The sequence below is a fragment of the Epinephelus moara genome, chromosome 5 (genome assembly GCF_006386435.1).
Source record: "Epinephelus moara isolate mb chromosome 5, YSFRI_EMoa_1.0, whole genome shotgun sequence".
In the NCBI taxonomy this organism is placed as follows: Eukaryota; Metazoa; Chordata; class Actinopteri; order Perciformes; family Serranidae; genus Epinephelus; species Epinephelus moara.
Genome location: NC_065510.1, coordinates 6,963,332 through 6,983,999, shown reverse-complemented (window position 1 = coordinate 6,983,999; position 20,668 = coordinate 6,963,332). Strand labels below are relative to the sequence as shown.

At 40.8% G+C, this 20,668-nt stretch overlaps 1 protein-coding gene across 1 annotated transcript in view; it reads left to right on the top strand.

Annotated features, from left to right (window-relative positions):
* The window catches only part of LOC126390636 (voltage-dependent T-type calcium channel subunit alpha-1I-like), a 334,551-nt gene that overhangs the window by 147,492 nt on the left and 166,391 nt on the right, over positions 1 to 20,668 (top strand). Inside the window, exons 10-15 of the mRNA XM_050045029.1 lie at positions 2,896 to 3,047; positions 5,632 to 5,817; positions 7,182 to 7,299; positions 8,170 to 8,325; positions 10,796 to 10,877; positions 14,431 to 14,592. Coding sequence (XP_049900986.1) covers positions 2,896 to 3,047; positions 5,632 to 5,817; positions 7,182 to 7,299; positions 8,170 to 8,325; positions 10,796 to 10,877; positions 14,431 to 14,592 — 856 coding nt within the window. The remainder of the gene's footprint in view (positions 1 to 2,895; positions 3,048 to 5,631; positions 5,818 to 7,181; positions 7,300 to 8,169; positions 8,326 to 10,795; positions 10,878 to 14,430; positions 14,593 to 20,668) is intronic.

Sequence of the window (20,668 nt, the reverse complement as noted above, 5' to 3'; positions counted from 1 at the left end):
TTGGACCTTTTTCATGGCAGCATCTCCACCATCCATAATTGATGGCAAAATGTGTTATGTTTTGTTTGCCTGCTACGTGCTGCTGTGCTGGAGAGAAGCAGACAGTAGGGATGTGGACACACAGAGCAATGTTTGAACAACAATACCTGCTATTTGACTGCTTGTCAGTGTATTTGTCAGTAATCCTCTAAATTGCAGCTAACCAGTACCTTTTGCTCGTGCTTTTTACTGGCATAAAAGTGTGTGTGTGTGTGTGTGTGTGTGTGTGTGTGTGTGTGTGTGAGTGCAGTTGTGCGTAAAAGCTTTTGTCCTTCTCCTTGCCCTTTCCACCAATCAATTTGGAGCATTCGATCCATGGTGAGTAAAACGGCTGATAACTAGACAAAGCGATGAGGAAGCAGAAGAAAGAACGGACCAATAGATAGATGGAGAAAAAAAGCAGGAGCTCAGCCATGTGTAGTTTCCTTTGGTTTTTTCATTTCTTGACAAAAACATAGTTAAACATGGTATTTTTGCTGCGTGTGTGTGTGTGTATGTGTTCGCACTGCATGTGTGTGAGTAGCCTAAGTGACACTAAATGATAGTCTGATGTATTGATTGATTGACTAGGACCGTCCGTAGTTTGTGGATCCCGTTCTCTGACTTGTTTTTCTTTTCATTTCTTCCGTCTACTTTCTGCCTTGACTTTTTTCCCCTCATCATTCTAATTTAGCTTTTTAATTTGTTGCTGAGCTAGTGCTTAAAAGTATGACAAGGTTAACATGGTAGGTTGGTCTGTTGGCCTGGTGGTCATCCAACGCTTAAGTTGGATGTGAAGTTGGATGTGACAGTGGCTTTTAAGTTGCATTAAAAGCCATTGTCCAAAGCATAAGGTGAAAGGCTTGACCGGCTCTACTCTGCCTTACTCTGCCTCTGATTGTTCTTACCCTAACCCTTACCAATGTCACTCCTCTTGCCTGACCCTTACCAACCCAACCAACAAAAGCAACAAGGACTAGCCAGTAAGAGGAAGATTAGGGTGGGTCATTCCTTTGCCATCCTAGGAAAAAAAAAAAGTGTCCAGATACTCGTCCTTCAGCATGCTAACTGTAGCAAGGTTAAGCAAATGTAACCATGTTACTATGCACAGCAAGTAAACAGGCTAACTCTATCCAGACCACGTTATTATGGTTTCCACTGCTTTCCTTTGCAAGTCGCACTCTACCTGCTATGATTGACTAGAGCACAAGACATCGTCTGTCCAGTCACAGAAAACGAAGGTTCAAAGAGCAAGGGCTTGACATCCCTCCACCCAAAAAGGTCCATATTCATTCATTTATTTAATCATTTATCCTGTTAGGGGTCACTGGGGGCTGGAGCCTATCCCAGCTGACAATGGGCAAGAGGCAGGGTTCACCCTGGACAGGTCACCAGACGATCACAAGACTAACACACAGAGACAGACAATCATTCGCGCTCATATTCACACTCAAGGGCAATTTAGTGCCACCGATTAACCTGTCTTTGGACTGTGGGAGGAAGCCAGAGAACCTGGAAAGCCCATGCTGACATGGGGAGAACATGCAAACTCTGCACAGCTCCAAAGTCCACAGCTCCACATTAAAGTGAATGTGGACACTTGAGGAAAGCCAACAGAGAGCCCTCAACCATGGGCATAGACCTTGCCCACCTCCAGCCCTCTCTCTGGTTCCTTGGCTGAGGAACAGAGTGGAGCCTGGGTTAGTGGTGCCTGCTGGAGCTACACAGCTGACAGTCAAGCCAGAGCCTGCAGAGCGTGCTAGAAAACTAGAACTAGTTATCTGCACAACCCTGGATGTGGAGCCTCCAACATGCCTTCCATGCTTTGGCTCTCTTCTCAGCTGCTATGACTGCCTCTCCAGCCCCAGAGAGGCCTGGCAGACCTGGCAGAAAAAGCTTCAAGGCTGTGGTCAAAATCAGCATTATTCCATTACCTCATGTGAGGATGGACACCTGGCCAATCATAGTGCTTTAATGCTACAAGTCTTGCCAAGAAAGGCAATGGGATCCATAATATTAAATGTTAGCTAACGCACTGACAGTATTTTAGCATACTGTACTGATCGGCACATAACAAGAATCGTCTAAGAGCTTGATGCTAACATGGAATTTGGCTAACATAGCAAGCTAACATTCAACATGTTAGCATGTTAACAGGTTAACTAGCATGCTATAATTTAGCTAAAAGCCAATCTGAGGCTGCCAAAGTAGATTGCAGACAGATTAAAATTGAACAAAGTCTTACAACAAGAGCTTACCCTGATAAACTCAGTCATCTCAGTTCTCATTCATAACATTAATTTCAATGCCTCAGTATGGTATAGTGAAACATCTCACTCGTGCCACTCTAAGAACTAGGGTTACACAAATAACCTTAAGTTTAAGTTCGTCTGGCTGTAAATGAAGCTGTGTCATTTTTACCTTTACAAGAGGGGTAATGTTTTCAGTTTGGTTTGATTGTGTGTTGGTTTGGTTGTTTGTCAACAGGATTATGTTAAGACTACAGGCCTGGGTTTTATGAAACCTGGTGGAAAGGTGTAGCATGAACTAAAGAAGAACCCATTATGTTTTCGAGCGAATCTAAATTGTGGGGCAGATACAAAATAATTTTTCACTTTATTTACCATTGTGAGATAGGGCTTTTAGCCTTGGCAGAGATCTGCACTCTCCATGTTTCCTTCTAGTTTGTTTGTGTGTCCAACAATTTTGCTTTTTAGTGTGTAATGAGTCTTACAGCTACAAGGGTCTGCAATGTGGGTATGTACTTTCAGCGTACTTTCTGCTCTAACTTGTTCTCTTCTTTCCCCTTCTTTCCTTCTCTCCCTTCTGTCTCTTCCTATCCTCTTCTTCTTTTCATCCATCACTATGCTCTCTTAGCCAGAGGAGCTCACTAATGTTCTGGAGATCTGCAACATCGTCTTCACCAGCATGTTTTCCTTGGAGATGATCCTCAAACTCACTGCATTTGGCTCCTTCAGCTACTTGAGAAACCCCTACAATGTCTTTGATGGAATCATCGTCATCATAAGGTAATTACACAATATAAAATCCTAAATATACTTATTATAGGATATCTTGGCAGAGAGAGGGGAAATAAGAGAGGCGGCTTTTGGAGGGCAAAAATATTATGTTTCTGTGATACTGACTGCTGTAATTAAGTCAGATACTTTTTTGGTGTGCCAGACTGTTCTGGAAAGAGATCCTGCAGTTCAATTATTCATGCCATGCTTTGTCAAATTGTCATCTGCATTCTACGTGATTGAAATGTACCACCTGTATGTATTTGGATGCCAAAGCGTCAGACAGCAGCAAACAGGTTTTGTCTTTTGTTGTGTGCGCCTGGAGCTTCAGGTGAGTGGCTGTGCCTTTGATCTGCTGGCGTTTTTTTTTAAATTCATCTGGCTGAACGCCTTTGTCTGTGATCCCCATTATAACCTCGAGATCAAATACACATCAAAGCACCTAAAACTGAACAAGATCAAATGTGCAGCCCGTAACAGAAGATACATGTTGATTGAACATATCTACATCTGTCTTCTTATCTCTCGCTCCACTACCAATTTCCCTCTCTTCATCTATCTGAATGTACTCAGCTATTCATACGGAGCTGCTCTGTAAAAGTGGCCCCATTCAGTCTATGCCAATGCTGAGCTGATGCTATTTCGATGCCATTTTGGTGTGCTGAGTCGAGCCTTTGATAGACACCTTCATTAGAGGACAAATTTCTTTAAAGCCAGATTTTCCACCACAGGAAGTGGCTCTATGCTAATGATAAATACATACCTGAACTCAAAGGAAATGAATCAGCACTTCACATTTAACAGTGAGAGTTTTATATCACCAACTCTTGATTGTAGATTGCAGAGGAACCGAGATTTATACTTTAAGTTCATCAGGCAGCATTATTATATGCTCTCAAACCACAGATTATTTTATCGTCAACCAGTAGGGCCACAACTGAAACAGTTTTCCTTATATTTTCTGATGCTGAACTTTGCCTTTCTTAAACTTTAATAAGAACCCAGGAACACTCTTTTTTCAGCCATTTGGGCTGTTGCTGCTCAGGCTACCCACTTCTTTTGAATTTAATTAATGTTACCACCTGCTGTCAAGAAATGTAAAGCTGGCTTACTGTGAACAGATGACATCTGGGATCGCAGCCCGGTATCCTAGGAATGACATTCATATTAGATGAATCCTCACCTCCCAATCCATGCATTGCATCCAGTGCCAACATTTAGTGCCAATGCATGAAACACTGAGTATTATGAATCAAGGCGGATTGTAAGGATGTGAAGGTCAGGATGGTGGATGGGCACGGAGCTGACTCACGCAGGAGTCTGCCCTGGCCCATCACATACATTGAATTACCATTCACTTTTTTCCATTTCCATTTCTTTCAAAACCATAATCATAATCTTTTTCTAACCTTAACCAATCCTGTCTATTTTTTCATTTATTAAAAGCACTGTCATTCCCTTTCCCAACACTTGGTAGGATTGGTTGAAAGTATTTCTTAAAAAAGTGGCATTTGATGTAAAAAACAACAAAAAACAATCACTGTACTTGATTCAGGGCTTCAGAAATGACCAATATAGAGATGGGAATCATGACATCTGGCATTTAGAAGCAAAATTAAAACATTTTCCTTAGCTGAACCCCTGTCACTATGGTGTTGTATCGCTTGCATTTATCGGATCACAAATAAGACAAGAACTAGCTCGCTAACCTCCCCTTTGCCTTGCTCCCTCCTGCTGTGGACTGCTTCTTTGGGCAGCAGCTCAAGAGACGGACATTAGGTTGGTGGCTGTACCCGCTCAAATCCAGTCAGTGCAAATCCCCCTTTGCTTGGTGTCACAGCGAGCTAGTGGCTGGCAGCAGTGCTGGGTTTAACCTGTGGTATGGCAGCAAAAGGCAGTTTTGCATTCCGGTGGGGAGGCAGAGCTGTCGGTTCCCAGTAGCTTGGGTTTGTACTGGTTGGATTCGAGATGCTTCAGCTGCTGACTGAAGACCCGTTTCTGGAACTGTCCTCTCAGTGATCTGGTCTGTAGTGGCGGGAAGAGAGGAGGAGGGCACACTTGAAGCCATGGGCCTTTAGCCCTGGTTAGCAGAAGGCTAAATTATGAGCAACATTCTCTCTCAATCTCTGAAATGCTTCGATGATATTAACATGTGTTTTATTGTGTTTAGTGTCAGACTCTTTTTAGACTCTCTTTTTGATAAGTCAGCCTTCTTTTTTTGGGTTGCTTCACACCGTGGCAGTTATTGTCAATGCTGGAATAGCAACTTTCTCTGCAGCATTCTCCACCATTACATCAGACTTTCACCAAAGTTCCATGCGTGCATAATTGCATTTGTTTCACAAAAACTATCTGTGATTGTCCAAAGTCTCCTGTCATGGGCTAGCATTTCTAAAGTCTGAAAACAGCACCAAGAGAAGATTCAGAAGTCAGACCACTTGAATTACAATATCTTCAAAGTTTATTATGGTGTTTCTGCCCAATAACGCCAAAGTTAAACTGCCTATCTCATCTTTTATATTTTAATTTGTCATAATCTAACAGCCTCTCTCTTAATCTTAGCTGTCTATGTGATCTGTGTTTGTCTTCTCAGTGTGTGTGAGATCATCGGCCAGTCCGATGGCGGTTTGTCTGTGCTGAGGACCTTCAGACTGCTGAGGGTGCTGAAGCTAGTGAGGTTCATGCCAGCTTTGAGGAGACAGCTGGTGGTCCTCATGAAGACCATGGACAATGTGGCCACCTTCTGCATGCTGCTGATGCTCTTTATCTTTATCTTCAGGTGAGGTGATAGACATACCTTCTGTATATAGATACTATTTCTGTTTGTGTTCGTCAAAATGCCTGTTATAGATTACAAGACAACCTGTCCATGCTTCTCCTGCTCCTCATTACCTGACAACTGTACCAAGGCACGGAATCCTTTTCTTTCAAATAGTGATTTTTTGTTTGTTTTCTTTTGTTTCGTCTCCTCAGTGCGTTGGCTAAGAGAGACATTGTTTCATCCTCTGCTTTTATGTGTTCGTTTGTGCCAGTTTCTGTCTCTTCTAAAGTCCTGCTCACCTGCTTAAGAGCTGACACTGAAGCGCAGAGGGTCACAGTGCTCCGCTGCTGCTATTAACCCTGGGTGAAATGTAACGAGCACACACTTGGAGATCTGGTTAGAATTTAACAAGCAGACACTTAAAGAACTGGAGCAACATAACAAGCAGACATTTGTAGATGCTCAAGCACTGACACAGCAGCCCCTCTAAAGGCTTAAAAGGTCTTTCAGTGGATGATCAATGGCTGCGGTGCTCGCCATCTTTGTTTCCCTCCCTCTCAGCTTCGCTTTCCACTTCAGCCAGTTTGTTTAATTCTGCTTTCTAAGGTGATGTGGGAAGAAAATGACCCTGAGGAAATCAAAATACACACACAAGAATGATTTTCCTGTGTGTTCAGGCACAAACATGCACAAACAGGATCAAGCTGTAAGTGCAAGCATGTGTTTTGCTACATCATGACAGGGTCAGTGTCAGTTTAACTCCATCTTAATTGCCTGGTTGAAAAGACAACTTTTGGAAACAATATCCACAACAATGCTGTCCTCAGGTGCTGGTTTCTTTGGGCATGATTCACAAGAACTACTTCTAATGGTTTTCACAGTTTGGTACTAGACAAAGCAGGCTCTTGGGTTCCCTGCAAGGAGTTATTGTCTATATCTATAACAATTGTGTGCAATTAAGCACACACTAAAGGGCCACTTCCATTACTATTAAGTGTTTAGTATAGTACTTAACAGTAAGAACAAGGCCATTGGAGTAGATGACATTTTATGTAACCAGGCTTTAGGGTACAGTCACATTCAAATATTCACATTCATCCTCATTACCCGAGCCAAGGAAGTGTTTGGCTGCAGCCAGAGCACAAAAACAATTGATAACAAACAGAACTGCATATAAGAGGCAGCATTTATAAAATAACAAGCAGCAGAGACAGAGAAAAGCCATAACAACCCAAAGCTCTTAAAAGTAAGCCGGACATAAATCATGCTTCAAAAAATCTAAAAAAGATCCACTTTTAAATATAATTTAGGTACATCAGATCATTTATTTTTAGAGTGTATGGTATGTTGATATTATCAGAAGCTCTGCTGTTGTGTTGCAGTATCCTGGGGATGCACATCTTTGGCTGTAAGTTCAGTCTCAAGACAGAGACCGGTGACACCGTGCCTGACAGGAAGAACTTTGACTCCCTGCTCTGGGCTATTGTCACTGTTTTCCAGGTAATCAGCAAAACACTGTTCGGATAAGCATGCGCAAAACACACTCACATACATCTCTACATATTTGCTCCACTTTCAGTTGACATGTTTGCTATTTTTGCAGATGACTTGCATGTATTTCTGAAGATATGATATATTTCTGCACACATTTGCATAGATAAGTTTACCTGTAAATCAAGTCATCTAACTTCCATTCTCTGAACCTATCGGCTGTATTCGGCGTCTGACTTCCGGCAGACGGCGATACAGCCTCTGGGGGCAGACCCCCGATTTTTTGGCATTCCGGTTTGATTTGGGCGGAGGAGGCGAATTTCCGCTTCCGACTTCCGTTTATATATAGGTAAATATGCTGAACCATTGCGATGGATTCAGAGTTTGCAGTGACGCCAATTATGTTCTGCCTCGTTAGTTCACCGCACAGACCGTTTAACCTGGCAACAACTGCAGCCGGCTCAAACATGATTGGTCAATATCACGTGGACTACAAACAGCCTACAACCGGAAACCAGGGCTCTTCCGCTCTTCTTTCGTAGGCAAGATTTCCGGGGTTTGCCTACAGACTCTACATTCACTGAATGTAGAGTCTGTATATAGAGACTATCTAACATCCTAATGCTGTACAAGATTGCGTATTGCTTATAAATACATTTTTAAGTTTCCTAAATCATATTTTTAGGCATGTTTAATGCTAATATCCCAATCTTTAACAATCTATGTGCAACAAATGTTTTAAAGATTACAAGTCTATGTTACATTTTCTGTAAACTTTAATATGTTGTATTTGAATCCATATTTAATTAAACTGTTTAAGTAGTCTACTTGTGTCCTCTTAACACCTTGTATGTGTGTTTATCCCTGTAATTATCCCAGATTCTGACTCAGGAGGACTGGAATGCGGTTTTGTACAATGGTATGGCAGCCACTTCACCACTTGCTGCTCTTTACTTCGTGGCCCTGATGACATTTGGAAACTACGTCCTCTTCAACCTGCTGGTGGCCATCTTGGTTGAAGGCTTTCAGGCAGAGGTAAGGGAACTCATTGCAAATTACTGGCTTCAATTTGCAGGATGTGAGCTTGTTTCTGTCGTAAATTGATGTCTGCATTTGAATTGAGTTGTTGATGATCAGGGTGCCGGGGCCAGGTTTGTTGATCTTATTTATTACCAACCTTTTGAAAATGTTAATTAAGTTCAGCCTGTATCAGGAGAGGTGAAATATTTAAAATGATCACTGACATGTATTGCCCTTTAACAGCAACCAAAGAATTGCAGCAATTTAACAAGCTCACAGTAACTCAATAATTCACTCCAGAGTGCCAAATTTGTAATACTGTGAAAATGAGTCTTTGTTTAACACTTGTAAAGTGACGGATTAGCTCTTACTGATCTCTAAAAACAGATGTTTGCAGACATATACAGAACCTGTAGCCAAGGGGACAAGATTCTGGTATCCAGAGTGTGCTGGCTTCAGTTTGTAGTCTGAGTACAGCAGCAGGTAAACAGTCCCTGTGGAGAGCAAAAAGAGGCCTAACGCATCTGCCGAATTGCAATCTATTAGATAGTAGCAGATTGTCAAATGAACTTTTCAGCTGTCATCCATCCACTATAGCTTTTTTTTGGCTTTTTAAAAAGTTATTCCACATTCATATGCAGATATCTGTTTACAGAGATTAGCCAAAATGACTGGTGCACAGAAGAGGAAGTCTTGGGCAAGGTGGGGCAATGCCAGGTCCCCCAAAATATTGGGTTCTGCACCCAGAGGCTTGTTGTCATCAGAACGATAACTGATGGATTCTGAGATAGGCTCTTACTTCACAATTATCCAATAACTTTTTCCAAAGAAGTACCAGATTTCCCATCAGAGTTCCCAGGTGTCCTTGAAATGTTGAATTTTTGTGAATTTAAGAGAAAAAATCAAGGCATTGGAAGTTTTTGAAAAAGGACATTAATAGACATGGGTCTTTGAAAGTGCTTGAATTTATATATTTTGTGTAACAATATAAATTGATTTTCTTTTAATATCGTCTGCCATCACTGTAACGCACTATTACTATTGGGAAGTGTTTACACATTCAAGCCTCTTTTTGATTGCTGTCCGTGAGCTTCTGTAAAGCCTGTAAGGTCTCATTATAAAAATGCTCACTGTTGTGACAATAATTCACCTTGACCCATGTCTCAGATTATGAGTCCTTGAATTTGAGGGAATTGGATTTGGATAGTCTCTTAAAAGTCCTTCAAAATAAGTTTAAGAAAGTGTAGAAACCCTGAATATTTAGACATTAATTATTTATCAAAACATGGCCTGCCAATCTATTAAAGTAAACTTTCAAACTTTGACATCTCTTCTATATTTATCTTGTCTCCATCCATGCATTCTGTGCATGGAGTCATCCCCTATGGGCAGCTGACGTCTATCCATCTGTTTGTGTTTCTCAAAGACTTTAACCTTTTGCAGTGACCTTTACAGCTAAAATAAGCCCAGCTCTTGTGCCTGGCATATCTTCATTATCAAAGTACTCATCAGATTGACATGCATAGAGTTACTGCTACTACTAGAGTGAAAATACATTGCATACCAAGTTTAGGCATGTATTAACTATGCTATGAGCCTGTGGATACTCTATCAGGGGTGAAAACTGAGCAAAGACAGCCTAGTTTTTCAAAGGGTTTAAAATCTGTTTTATACAGTAGAAATGATAATTACAGTATTGGTCAAAATTATTTATCTGAGGCTGTACCAGCAGTCAAAGCATAATAATGGTGTATTCAACACAACAGTGTAATTTCCAAAGCAATTCATCTCAGCGGAAAACACTGGAAAATGATTCTGTCAATCTGCCATCAACTGTCAAACTCGCAGATGTATCATTGGAAAATTGTAGTGCGGTTGAGTAATCCAGTTGACTTTTCCTACACGGATCAAAGGATTACAATATTCATGGCCCGTGTGTGTTGAAGGGGAAACACTGACACAAATCACAAGGCTTTTGATTGATCTTTCTGAAATGCCAAAACAAAATACAGTCATCAGTCTTCCACTGTCTGCCTTTCATTGTCTCTCTCTGCTTCTCTCGCTGAAGGTCTTTCCCCCCTGGCTCTTTCACTTTCCAATGCTCATCTATTACTGCCATACACTAGGTATTATTAAGCCAATTTACTCCAGATTTTCTCATTGTGGAGATCAAATAGGAATTCCCATTGGTCCTAACCAAACCACCGGGGTTACTTTCGGGCAGTAGTGTGTTAGTTGTTTGAGGGTTTTTCCTAGATCTAATCTTAAGACACAACACAGATCTGAGCCACCCTGATAACCTCAAATATGTTAGAGAGCAGAGTCCGTGGCTTTGACTGGTGTCACACAGGAGATTTAAGGTCCTGAAACAAAATCTGTGAAATCTGTTACAGTGCCCCCTCATAGCATGAACCCTGAGTAATTCCCTGTCTCTTTTTTCTCTTCCTCTCCTCGGTCTACCCCTCGCTCCTCTTTTTGTCTCCAGGGTGACGCCAATCGTTCTTATTCGGATGACGACCACTCCTCCTTTGATGAGAGCGAGAAACACGACTCCATAAAGTTGTCTGGTGAGCTGATGGCATGTTTTCATCTCACTCTTACAGTTTATTTTATTTGAGGTTTATTGGTTAGTAGTTCGAGTTAAAACAACTGACCCATCTAGTGTAGGTTGTGACATAATGTCTCTAAAATCATAATTATATCCCATAACCAAGCTGAAATACAGCAAGAGTTTTTCTCCCAACATGAAATATGAATATGTTAGCCTGGAATCTGCGAGCTCATGTTTTATTTGCTCTGGCAGATGTTTCCAATCTCCCTTCTGTTCAGACAGATTTATAGCCAGCGTGGCCTGGGTTGGGTCAGTCACAACTGTTCTAATATGTCCGACTCTGATTGGTTGCAATTGAGTCCAGTCTGCTCTGTCCAACTCAGTGCACCACACTCACGAAACTCAGGTTAAACTGTCAAACGAGGCAGTGCTGATTGAATGTGAATCAAGATTCTGTTACTGCATTGCATGTTTTCTGCCTCAGATGTTTTCAGAAACACAATTGAGGGTAAACTGTAATTTCAGAATTGAAAGTTTGTGCGGCCACAATTTTTTTCCGGCTTGAAAATGAACCAAATATCACCCCAACTTGCATTTATCACCCAGCGCTTGTTTCATATTTCGTTGCTCTGATTGGTTGTAGGTCACGTTCTGCTGCTCTAGTGTATCCACTTGCATTCAGAGGCATTTGGGTCTGTGCCCACTGATGCTGCCCTGTGGAAATAGAAAATGAACTGAAACATTCCAGAATACTTCACATTTGTGATTTAGCTTGGTGACGCAAGGCTATAAATGTCACGACAATTTTTAATCTCACTTAACAACCAAGTCAAATTTTTTATTTATATTGTCCAATGTTACAAATCACAAATTTGCCTCAAGAGGTTTAACAATTCGTACAGTATACAACACCAGTTTCCTTAAGGCCCAGACACACCAAACCAACTTCAAAGAATTAGTAGCTATGAAAGCTGACTGTTGCGTCACCTCACCTCTCCAGACCTTGGCCACAAAGTTGCACATGAACACACCAGAAAGACTACAGCCAATGGCCAACCAGCTCATACGTTCTGCGCCCATGTGAGAGGAAATAACTCTTCTACCAGCAGTCAGTGGCAATCTGTATTTATCACTCAAAAAGGTAAACCAGAAGATTGTCTTGATGCTAGTTAGCCAGTTAGAACATTAACAACACAATTCCATGTTAAAAGAACAGACCATATTTATCGTATGCCAGTGAAGAACAACGCGAACCATCAGGAAACATTTCTGTTAAAGAGCTCAGTGGCTAGAGAAAAATAATCTAACCTTATGTAACATATTTGTTTTGGTCTTACTCCCTCTTGACTTTAGCTGTTTTGTTTACTTTCCTCACTTCCGTTTCACTTCTTGTGTGCTGAGCTCAACTGCCAATCGATTTCATTAACTGTTGGGTTTCGCTGTCTCTGACGCCAATTCAACATGCTGAATTGGCTTAGAAACAGCCAATGGGGGCAGACGAGGGTCATCGGTGCAGGACACACTGCACAGACTATGATGATGGATGCTCACCAGTGGCCCAATACTGACCAATGGCTGACCGTTGACTTGGTGTGTCGGGGCCTTTTGACCCTTGAACTGGATAAGAAAACCCCCCAACAACAGAGCAACAGAGGAGGGATTCCTCTCCCTGGGCAGAAGCAATTAGGGCTGCAACTAACTAACAATGACTTTCATTATCAAATAATCTGTCAGTTATTTTCTTGATTAATCAATAAGTTGTTTGGTCTACAAAATATGAGAAAATGGTGAAAAAATGTCAATCAGTGTTTCCCAAAGCCATAAAAGACAAATGTCTTGTTTTGTCCACAACCCAAATGCCTTCAGTTTACTGTCACAGAGGAAGTATTCACGTTTAAGAAGCTGGGATCAGAAAATTGATGTTTTTATTAAAACGTTACTCAGCACATTTAATCGATTAACAAATTAGTTGGTAACTAATTAAGTAGTTGACAACTAATAGATTAATTGTTGCAGCTCTACATGCAGTAGATGTCATGTGTGCAGAATAACCAACATGTCTGAATTATAGTATGGACAATCTGGATGCTAAATTTATGCATGGATATATGGATCCAGGAAAGTGTCAAGCAGCTTTCAGGTGTTGCCAAATGTCTATGTTACTTAGTACAATTAAAATCAGGGTTTGCAAAAGTGTAGGATTTTTAAACCAAATCCTTTGTTTCTGTAAGTTGTGCCCATAAGTTTGACTCGCCACTACTACCAATATTGAAATCCCAGACTTTCCCATTTATGTCAAAACTGAACAACATACCCAACAATCTGTTGCATCTCACATTTAAGCCTGTAGTCTCTGTTTCCAAGCGAGGCTTATTCATGTGTTCAACCCAAAAAACCAAAAGTAAGACAGAACTACGCGCCAAAGGCTTACAAAAACTCAGAGAATAGCCAGCAGTCTTGAAATATGAATGAGCTCTATCTTTATCCAGAACTCACAATGAACCTGTTCCAGCCTTCCTCAACAGACCCAGTAAACAATCTAGTTCAGAGAGGATTAAACATAAGTTCAGAGACTGGGGGAATCACTTCTATACAGGATGAGTGGGCTACTGCTGCAGAGGAGATGTGATCTCTGCAGTGCAGTGTAAGCAAAAAATGAAACCCTGCAGTCTGTTCTGATATCGAAGGAAATACAACAAGGTGTCTGTCCACTTACACAGCTCAGAGGTATTACCTTTGGTTCTTTGGCTTTTCCTTTTTTGAGTGGGCAGTGAGTTGTCATTCTCATTCTCTCTCTACATTTTAAAAAGTCTTTTTTATCTCTCTTTTGTCTCAAGAAGCTTAAGAAGTGAGCCAAGGGTCATATTCTACTTGTGTATTTCCACTTGAGGAGTATCTTCAGCTGTGGAGCGGATTTCGGCGTTATCATCCCAACCACTTCAAGGAATTTTATTTCTTGAGAAATTCATAAGACTGAACAGAAAGCAAAACCAGAAGTTAGTGCCTCAGAAAAAGCTATCTTTGTAGATTTCTACGTTTGTATTTTTCAGCTGAGAGGAGCTTTTAAAGACCAGACTGAAAAGCGCTTTTAAACTCAAAACTAATCTAATGGCTGTCTTTAAGTTTCTATAGTTGCAATGCCCAAATTTACTCAGACTTCCTAACCTCCATAACCTGCTGTCTTCTTTCTCAATTTATGAAAGCCTTACTGTGTTATTGCTACAATGGCTCTCTACATCTAAAACCCAGAGCAGACTTTAACCCATTGCCTGGGGGTAGTTAAATGTCATTCTGAATAATATGGGAAATTACTAGGTAAAGTAAAGTTAGATGGCACAGCTTGATGGAGAGTAGTTGAGGCAAAAAAAAAAAACAGAGCACAAAAGAGTTGTAATCTTATGACAGCATCAAAGGAATGAATTAAAATTGTGGATTGATGATGCCTTACAGTGTAAAAGCATATGAGAATTCATAATTCTTTCGATAGACACCACATGGGAACGTTGGATAGATGGCACAAATAAACAAAATGACTCTTTTACTTTCTCTCTTTGTTGAAATACCTCTAGACCCAAGGATCTGCACACTGACACCCAATGGCCACCTGGAGCTGGGGGCTCTTTCAGGGCCCAGGGGATCCTACTCCTCAGAGAGGCGGAGTTTCACCATGGAGTCCAGAAAGAGCAGTGTGATGAGTCTGGGCAAGAGCAGCCTGGAGAGACGCTCCCTTTCTCTGGTACTCAGTCATACTCTTCTGCACTGACATGCACATTAGCAGTTGTAACAGTCAACATGAAGTTCGGGATGGTTTTTGGGGCATGGGATTTTTGTGTGGCTTATGTTACTATCCAAAACATGTTCATAAAAAATAATATTCAACAATGAGGTAAAGGACCATTCTGATGTCAGCCTGTTCACAACAAATGATGTGTATACTTTGCACCACTGCCAACCATTTTCCAAGCATTCAACACTTTAAGAACTATTTTCAGCTTTTAAGGGAGATAAATTAGTTTTCCTCCTTTCCACAAAGTATAAGTTTTAGTTGATTTGAGTCTGATATGAAAATCTCTTTGCACAGATTACACTGGCATGGCATGGATAATCCTTCACAGTGAACGTTTAGTTTTATTGTATTTTATACAATGTTAGGTGAGAGCATGACTTGCAATAAATTCATTAGGTTTGCTGAAGTATCAAACTCAGACAAAACAAACAAAAGAAAACATGGATATTGTGAAACTGGTATGTGAATACTGTGGCTTCTGAATTAAAAACTTTACTATTTCAGACTTGTAAGTTTCCCCTTTGCATTTGATCACACCCAACAGCAGCTCTAGCATTTAACTATAATAAAACTTGTAATATAAACATAAAAATAACTAAACAGGAACATTTATGGTTTGCCTGTTGTACTGCTGATAATTACCAGTTTCTGCATGTAATGGGGAAAAATGCATTGATCATTCTAAAAAGCCGCAGCATGCTTTGGAAAACCACTCTTAGTTTCAACCAAAGGTTCCAGTTTCGGGCAAACCTTCAACTTCATGGTAAAACGCACGTGGTGCACTATAAAAAGACATAAATCAATTGAAAAGTATTGCATTTTACAGCACATATACAATAAGCATGGCAGATTAGCACAAGAGAAAATTAACAGATTTTGCCAGACCAGTGCAAAACAACTTTGTCCCCATACATAAAAATTTTCTCAAGTCAAAGGCTAACAGGAGATCATTGTCAACGCCAGAGGGTGTTGTAGAAGGAAATTCCTAAAAGAGGAACAATGGTGGAACATGGAAGAAACGCTTTTATTTTGTCATTGATGATCCAAATATTTCAGCTACGGTACAGCTAGCTGGGTCTTCCTTATTAAGATAATATATTATTCATATCCTGCAGTCAGCATACAAACATATTCACTATATGTCATAGTCTGTATTAAATAATGGACATAGCCACCATTGGTTTGTGAACATCCATTTCAAATCTTCAGATGGAGATAACTTTAATGCTAGCTGCTGGCTTGATTAGCACAATACATTTACAATTATGGTTAACTGTGTTAACGCTAATGCTAATTTTCCCTAGGAAAATAACAGGTTTGAAAAAAAGACAAATATCCAACTCCTTAGAGCAGTGGTTCCCAACTGGTCCAGCCACGGGGTGAAGATTTCTACTTAGTCACTGGTTCAAGGTCCACACAGTTTAATATATTCAGCGTCATACTTGTACTTGAGTTTGGCCATGTTGTCCAGCTAGTTTGCTGTCTCTGTCTAAGAGCTACCCGTTTGTCACTCACTCTACAGCAGGAAGCAGTACTTCAAAATAAAAGATTTTTGCCCATAATTCAAAGTACTATAAAATAAAAATGTAATGTGTTTTTTACAAACTTGACACTTTAGCAAGCCACTTGCGATCCATTCAGGATGGACCACAACTCGCCAGTTGGGAACCACTGCCTTAGAGGGTGTTTACGTCCAACTAAATGCTCAAAAAGATTTTTTAGATGTCTAAAATGTTCCAATTAACTTTTAATGAACTGAAAACACACTGAATAGTAACAGCTACAGATACACTTTAAATCTGGGGTTACGCCATGGTTACATTACCTAACTAATGATGTTGCCGTGGTAGCAGCTTGTCAACATATGATACCTACCTGTCACTCAAAGCAACCACACCCATAATTTTGCGTAACTTTAAGACTTAATAAAATTTAAATGGGTGAGTTATATCAAGTTATATTAAAATTCATACTAGGCTATAAACATGTTTATTTCTGCTGTGAAATTGGGGGTCTATGTGGGGTAACTCACTCTTGGAGTCAGCCTCATGAGGACATAAGAGGAACTGCAGTTTTTTTTCAGCCCTGATAGTTCCTGCTTGGTATATGCAAAGATTCTAAATCACATGAACACAGTAGGAATGCATCAGTGCTGAACCGACTGAACCCAAACCCTGGGAGGGAGAAATTGAAACAGTTCTGCAGGGTTTGGCTCAGCATCCAGTTGCCATGAAAATGTGTATTAATTGTCTGTGTCCCTCCTCTATTTAATCACAGACAAAGTGAGAGAAGTAGAGAGAAAGAGAACATCAGGGAGAGGTAGAGAGGGTACAATAGAACAGAGAGATGGTGATGCAGTGACAGAAAGATAGAGGGGAGGGAAAACTGGAGAGATGATAAGCTGTCGTTTAGCAATGCTCTCACCTCAGAGGTTATAATGTTAAACACAGTGGGTGTGCAACATCCACTTCACTGTGAAGACTCCTCTTCCTTCACAACACTCCAAGGTAATTGATATCAGAAGGCACATGTTACATCACTTGGAACAAAAGTACAGAAATAATAAGCAGTCAACAAAGTTCTTTCATGATTTGTGCTGAAGTTTTGCTGCAGTTTTATCAGCAACTCTGATGGCGTTTGGCCCTCTTTGATGAAATCACACTCGGAGCTATGAATCAGTTCCATCTGTTTGTTGGGCGGTTTGTTTGTTTCACTGTCTTATACAGTATATTAGACACTGTTGATTGGACTCAAATGAAACTCGGGGCGAATGATGCATTGCCATATTGTGTGGCAGCACAATCAAAATTCCATCAGTGTAATGGGTGTGCGGCTTAGTTAGGGGTATTTGTCCATGTGTCTGATGACATCTGGATGATGATGATGATGCATAAAGACCTGGGATTAAAAGAACAAAGTGGCATTAAAGATTTATTTTTTAACAAGAAAAAATATTTGAAATGAACTACAAGTCACAAAAACAAGTCAACATGATGTAAAAAGTTAATTGGATATTCTTCTATTTTTTTGGGACTTACAGTATATGCATTTGTAACATTAGTATAAATTAGGGCATTAACAGAAAAGTTGATGTGTCGACGTCAGTGGCACAAGTCGTGTCGACTTGGGAGGGAGGAGTCGACAAGTTGTGTGTTTTTTCCCTCTCTCTCTCTGTGTGTGCTTGTGTACGGAATGCAATCGCTGCCTCTGATTGGCTTACGCTGATACTTTATCCTTGACTTAATCAATAGTCATAGTCACTTCATAAAAAGGGCGGTAACGTTACTTGGTGCGTAGAGGGGAAATTAACACAAGACCACAACAAGACAAGTGCGTAGAGGGGAAATTAACACAAGACCACAACAAGACAAGTGACATGGCTGCAGAGAACGTAGAAGGTGATAGGCCTGAGAAAACGCCTGAACATATTCGGGCAGAACGTACGCGGAACGGACTCCGCGGAGGTCCGCGCAGACTCAAAGCCCTGTGCGCGCAAAGCTCAGATTTTACGACCGCGCGGAGTCAGCACACCAGTGACTGCTCGGCATGTATTTTTCACATCGCGGGGATTTTTCACCGACATTTTTACAGGAAACTACAACGCGGAGTCCGCTCCACTAATAGTACACCTGAGTATGTTCAGGCCTTGAGAGTGACAGACACACATCACATGTGTGGAGATACTTCACTTTCCTCCACCGTGNATTTTTCACATCGCGGGGATTTTTCACCGACATTTTTACAGGAAACTACAACGCGGAAGTGCGCTCGACTATAAAAGCTCTGTGGACATTCCTCGCGGAGTCCGCTCCACTAATAGTACACCTGAGTATGTTCGGGCCTCGAGAGTGACAGACACACATCACATGTGTGGAGATACTTCACTTTCCTCTGCCGTGTCAATGTGATGACGTCATCAAATGACTTGTCGACTCGACTTAGACTTTATTGACAGATAAGTCGACCTGAAAAAAATCAAAGTCGTTAATGCCCTAGTATAAATATACAATATATTTTGTGACCTAAGACATATTAGAGGGTGCAGCTCCAACTAGAAAACAATGTTTTGATGCATTGGATGTGCATATTAAGTGTTAACACATTAATAATCCTCCAGGACTGTAACATGCTCATGTTTAACCCAAACAATGTGTCATGAGACTGCAGATGGTTCAGATCGAGGCCGTAAATGGACCGAGACCACGTCTTCAAGAAGGTCTTATGTTGTGCCTGTAGTCTATCAGGCCTTTGTTATTGCAATGACAAAAAGATGGTGAGATGATGGTGAGGAAAAAGACTCCGCTGATACAGGCTTGTTTCGGATAAAAAAGAACTTTATTTTAGCAAGCCAGGATATCAGTTTCAGATTTGTGCAGCAATCTGGGAGAAATTCAGCCAGTCTTCGAAACTCTCTCTCGTCTGTCCCCTCAAACGCCACAACATCCTCATCCATATTCATCATATTAGCTCATTTCTGATAGCATAATGAGATATAAAGCCATCCTCCTAACCAAAGGTGGTCATTCCCTTCTCCAGTTTCAGAAGGTTCTTTGTCCGTGCAAAACAGACTGATGTATACATTCCTTTAGTTTCCCCAAGAAGGGTTCTGGATGTAAATTCTACATGCATAAACACAACATGACAGTGGCACCTTACTGCTCCTCGGCAAGCCACCCGTGAGTCTATACATCATGAGGCTCAAACCCTTCAAGATGTTCCTTACGAGAAACAATGCAGTTAGCCTTCGTGTATGTGCTGTGCAATTACCCTATATGTACAGTATGTATCCTGTGGATGACCCCTTGTATCTGGGCAGACTCATGGATTCCTGTTTGCATCTGTAGAGCTGTAGGCCCCACAGCACAGTTAGAATGATGGATTCATCCTTACAGTCAAAAACAACGGGAGTCTGGGTGGACAGCAGTCTCTAAAGGCATCCAAAAAATAATCAGCATTAATGTACATCTGATGAGCAGACACCTCACGCACCCGAGTGTGATTGCTGTGTTCATACCTGCCCAGACGAACCGCACTTCGGTGGCAAATATCTTAAGTTTGATATTTGGTTTATTGGTCAAAAGACCAATACAGAAACACTCAGGATGGCAACACGTGCCATTCAGTCACTTCACTTATCTTTAAAAGAATACTTCAGCACCCCCAAATGACCATTCGTTTGTCAAATACTAACCCTGTGTTACGTTGAATTCATGAAGAAAACTTTTCTCGTGTGTCTCCATGGTGAATGAAGAATCCAAAAACTGAAAGAATTCCCGATGAACTGATGAAAGGGGTTTAACAACAGCAAAATGATATCAAAACGTCTATTTACAAACTCTCACACAACTCCTGCAGTCTAATTTAAGTCTCATTTGTCCGGTTATGTGCTCAGTACTTCCCAAACAGGTAGTCCTTTCCAACGGGGAGTTGAACGGAAAGTGAAACTTATCTATGCTGCTTTCAAAGCCAAACTTTGTTGACAAAATCAGTCATTTTAGCTCACTGAACATGAGAGCTGCTGGCCTACTAATACCATTATTGGTAGTTTGTTTGCATTATTGTGTGACTTTGATAAACCTAAACTAACAATTTAAAACTCCAAATTCACAAAACAACACAAACTAACTGAATGATTGAGCCAGCCGTAGAGCAGCCCCCATGTTCAGTGAGGTAAAATTGCTGATTTTGTCTACAAAATTTGGCTTTGAAAAGAGCAAAGATAAAATTAACTTTCTGTCAGAAAGGGCTGTCTGTTAGGGAAGTACTGAGCATAGGAATGGACAAATGAGACTTGAATTATACTGCCTGAGTTTGCTGTTGCTAAAGGTGTTCAGCTATGGTTTCCAGGAATTTTCTCAGATTTTGGATTCTTCTTCTGGAGGCACACAAGAAAAGCAAAGTTTTCTTCATAGATTTATCTTAACATGGGTTGAGTAATTAATATACAAATGATCATTTTCTGGGTATTCTTTAATGACCAAATGATCCAGACTGGGGACATTTTTTTTTCAGTACAGTAG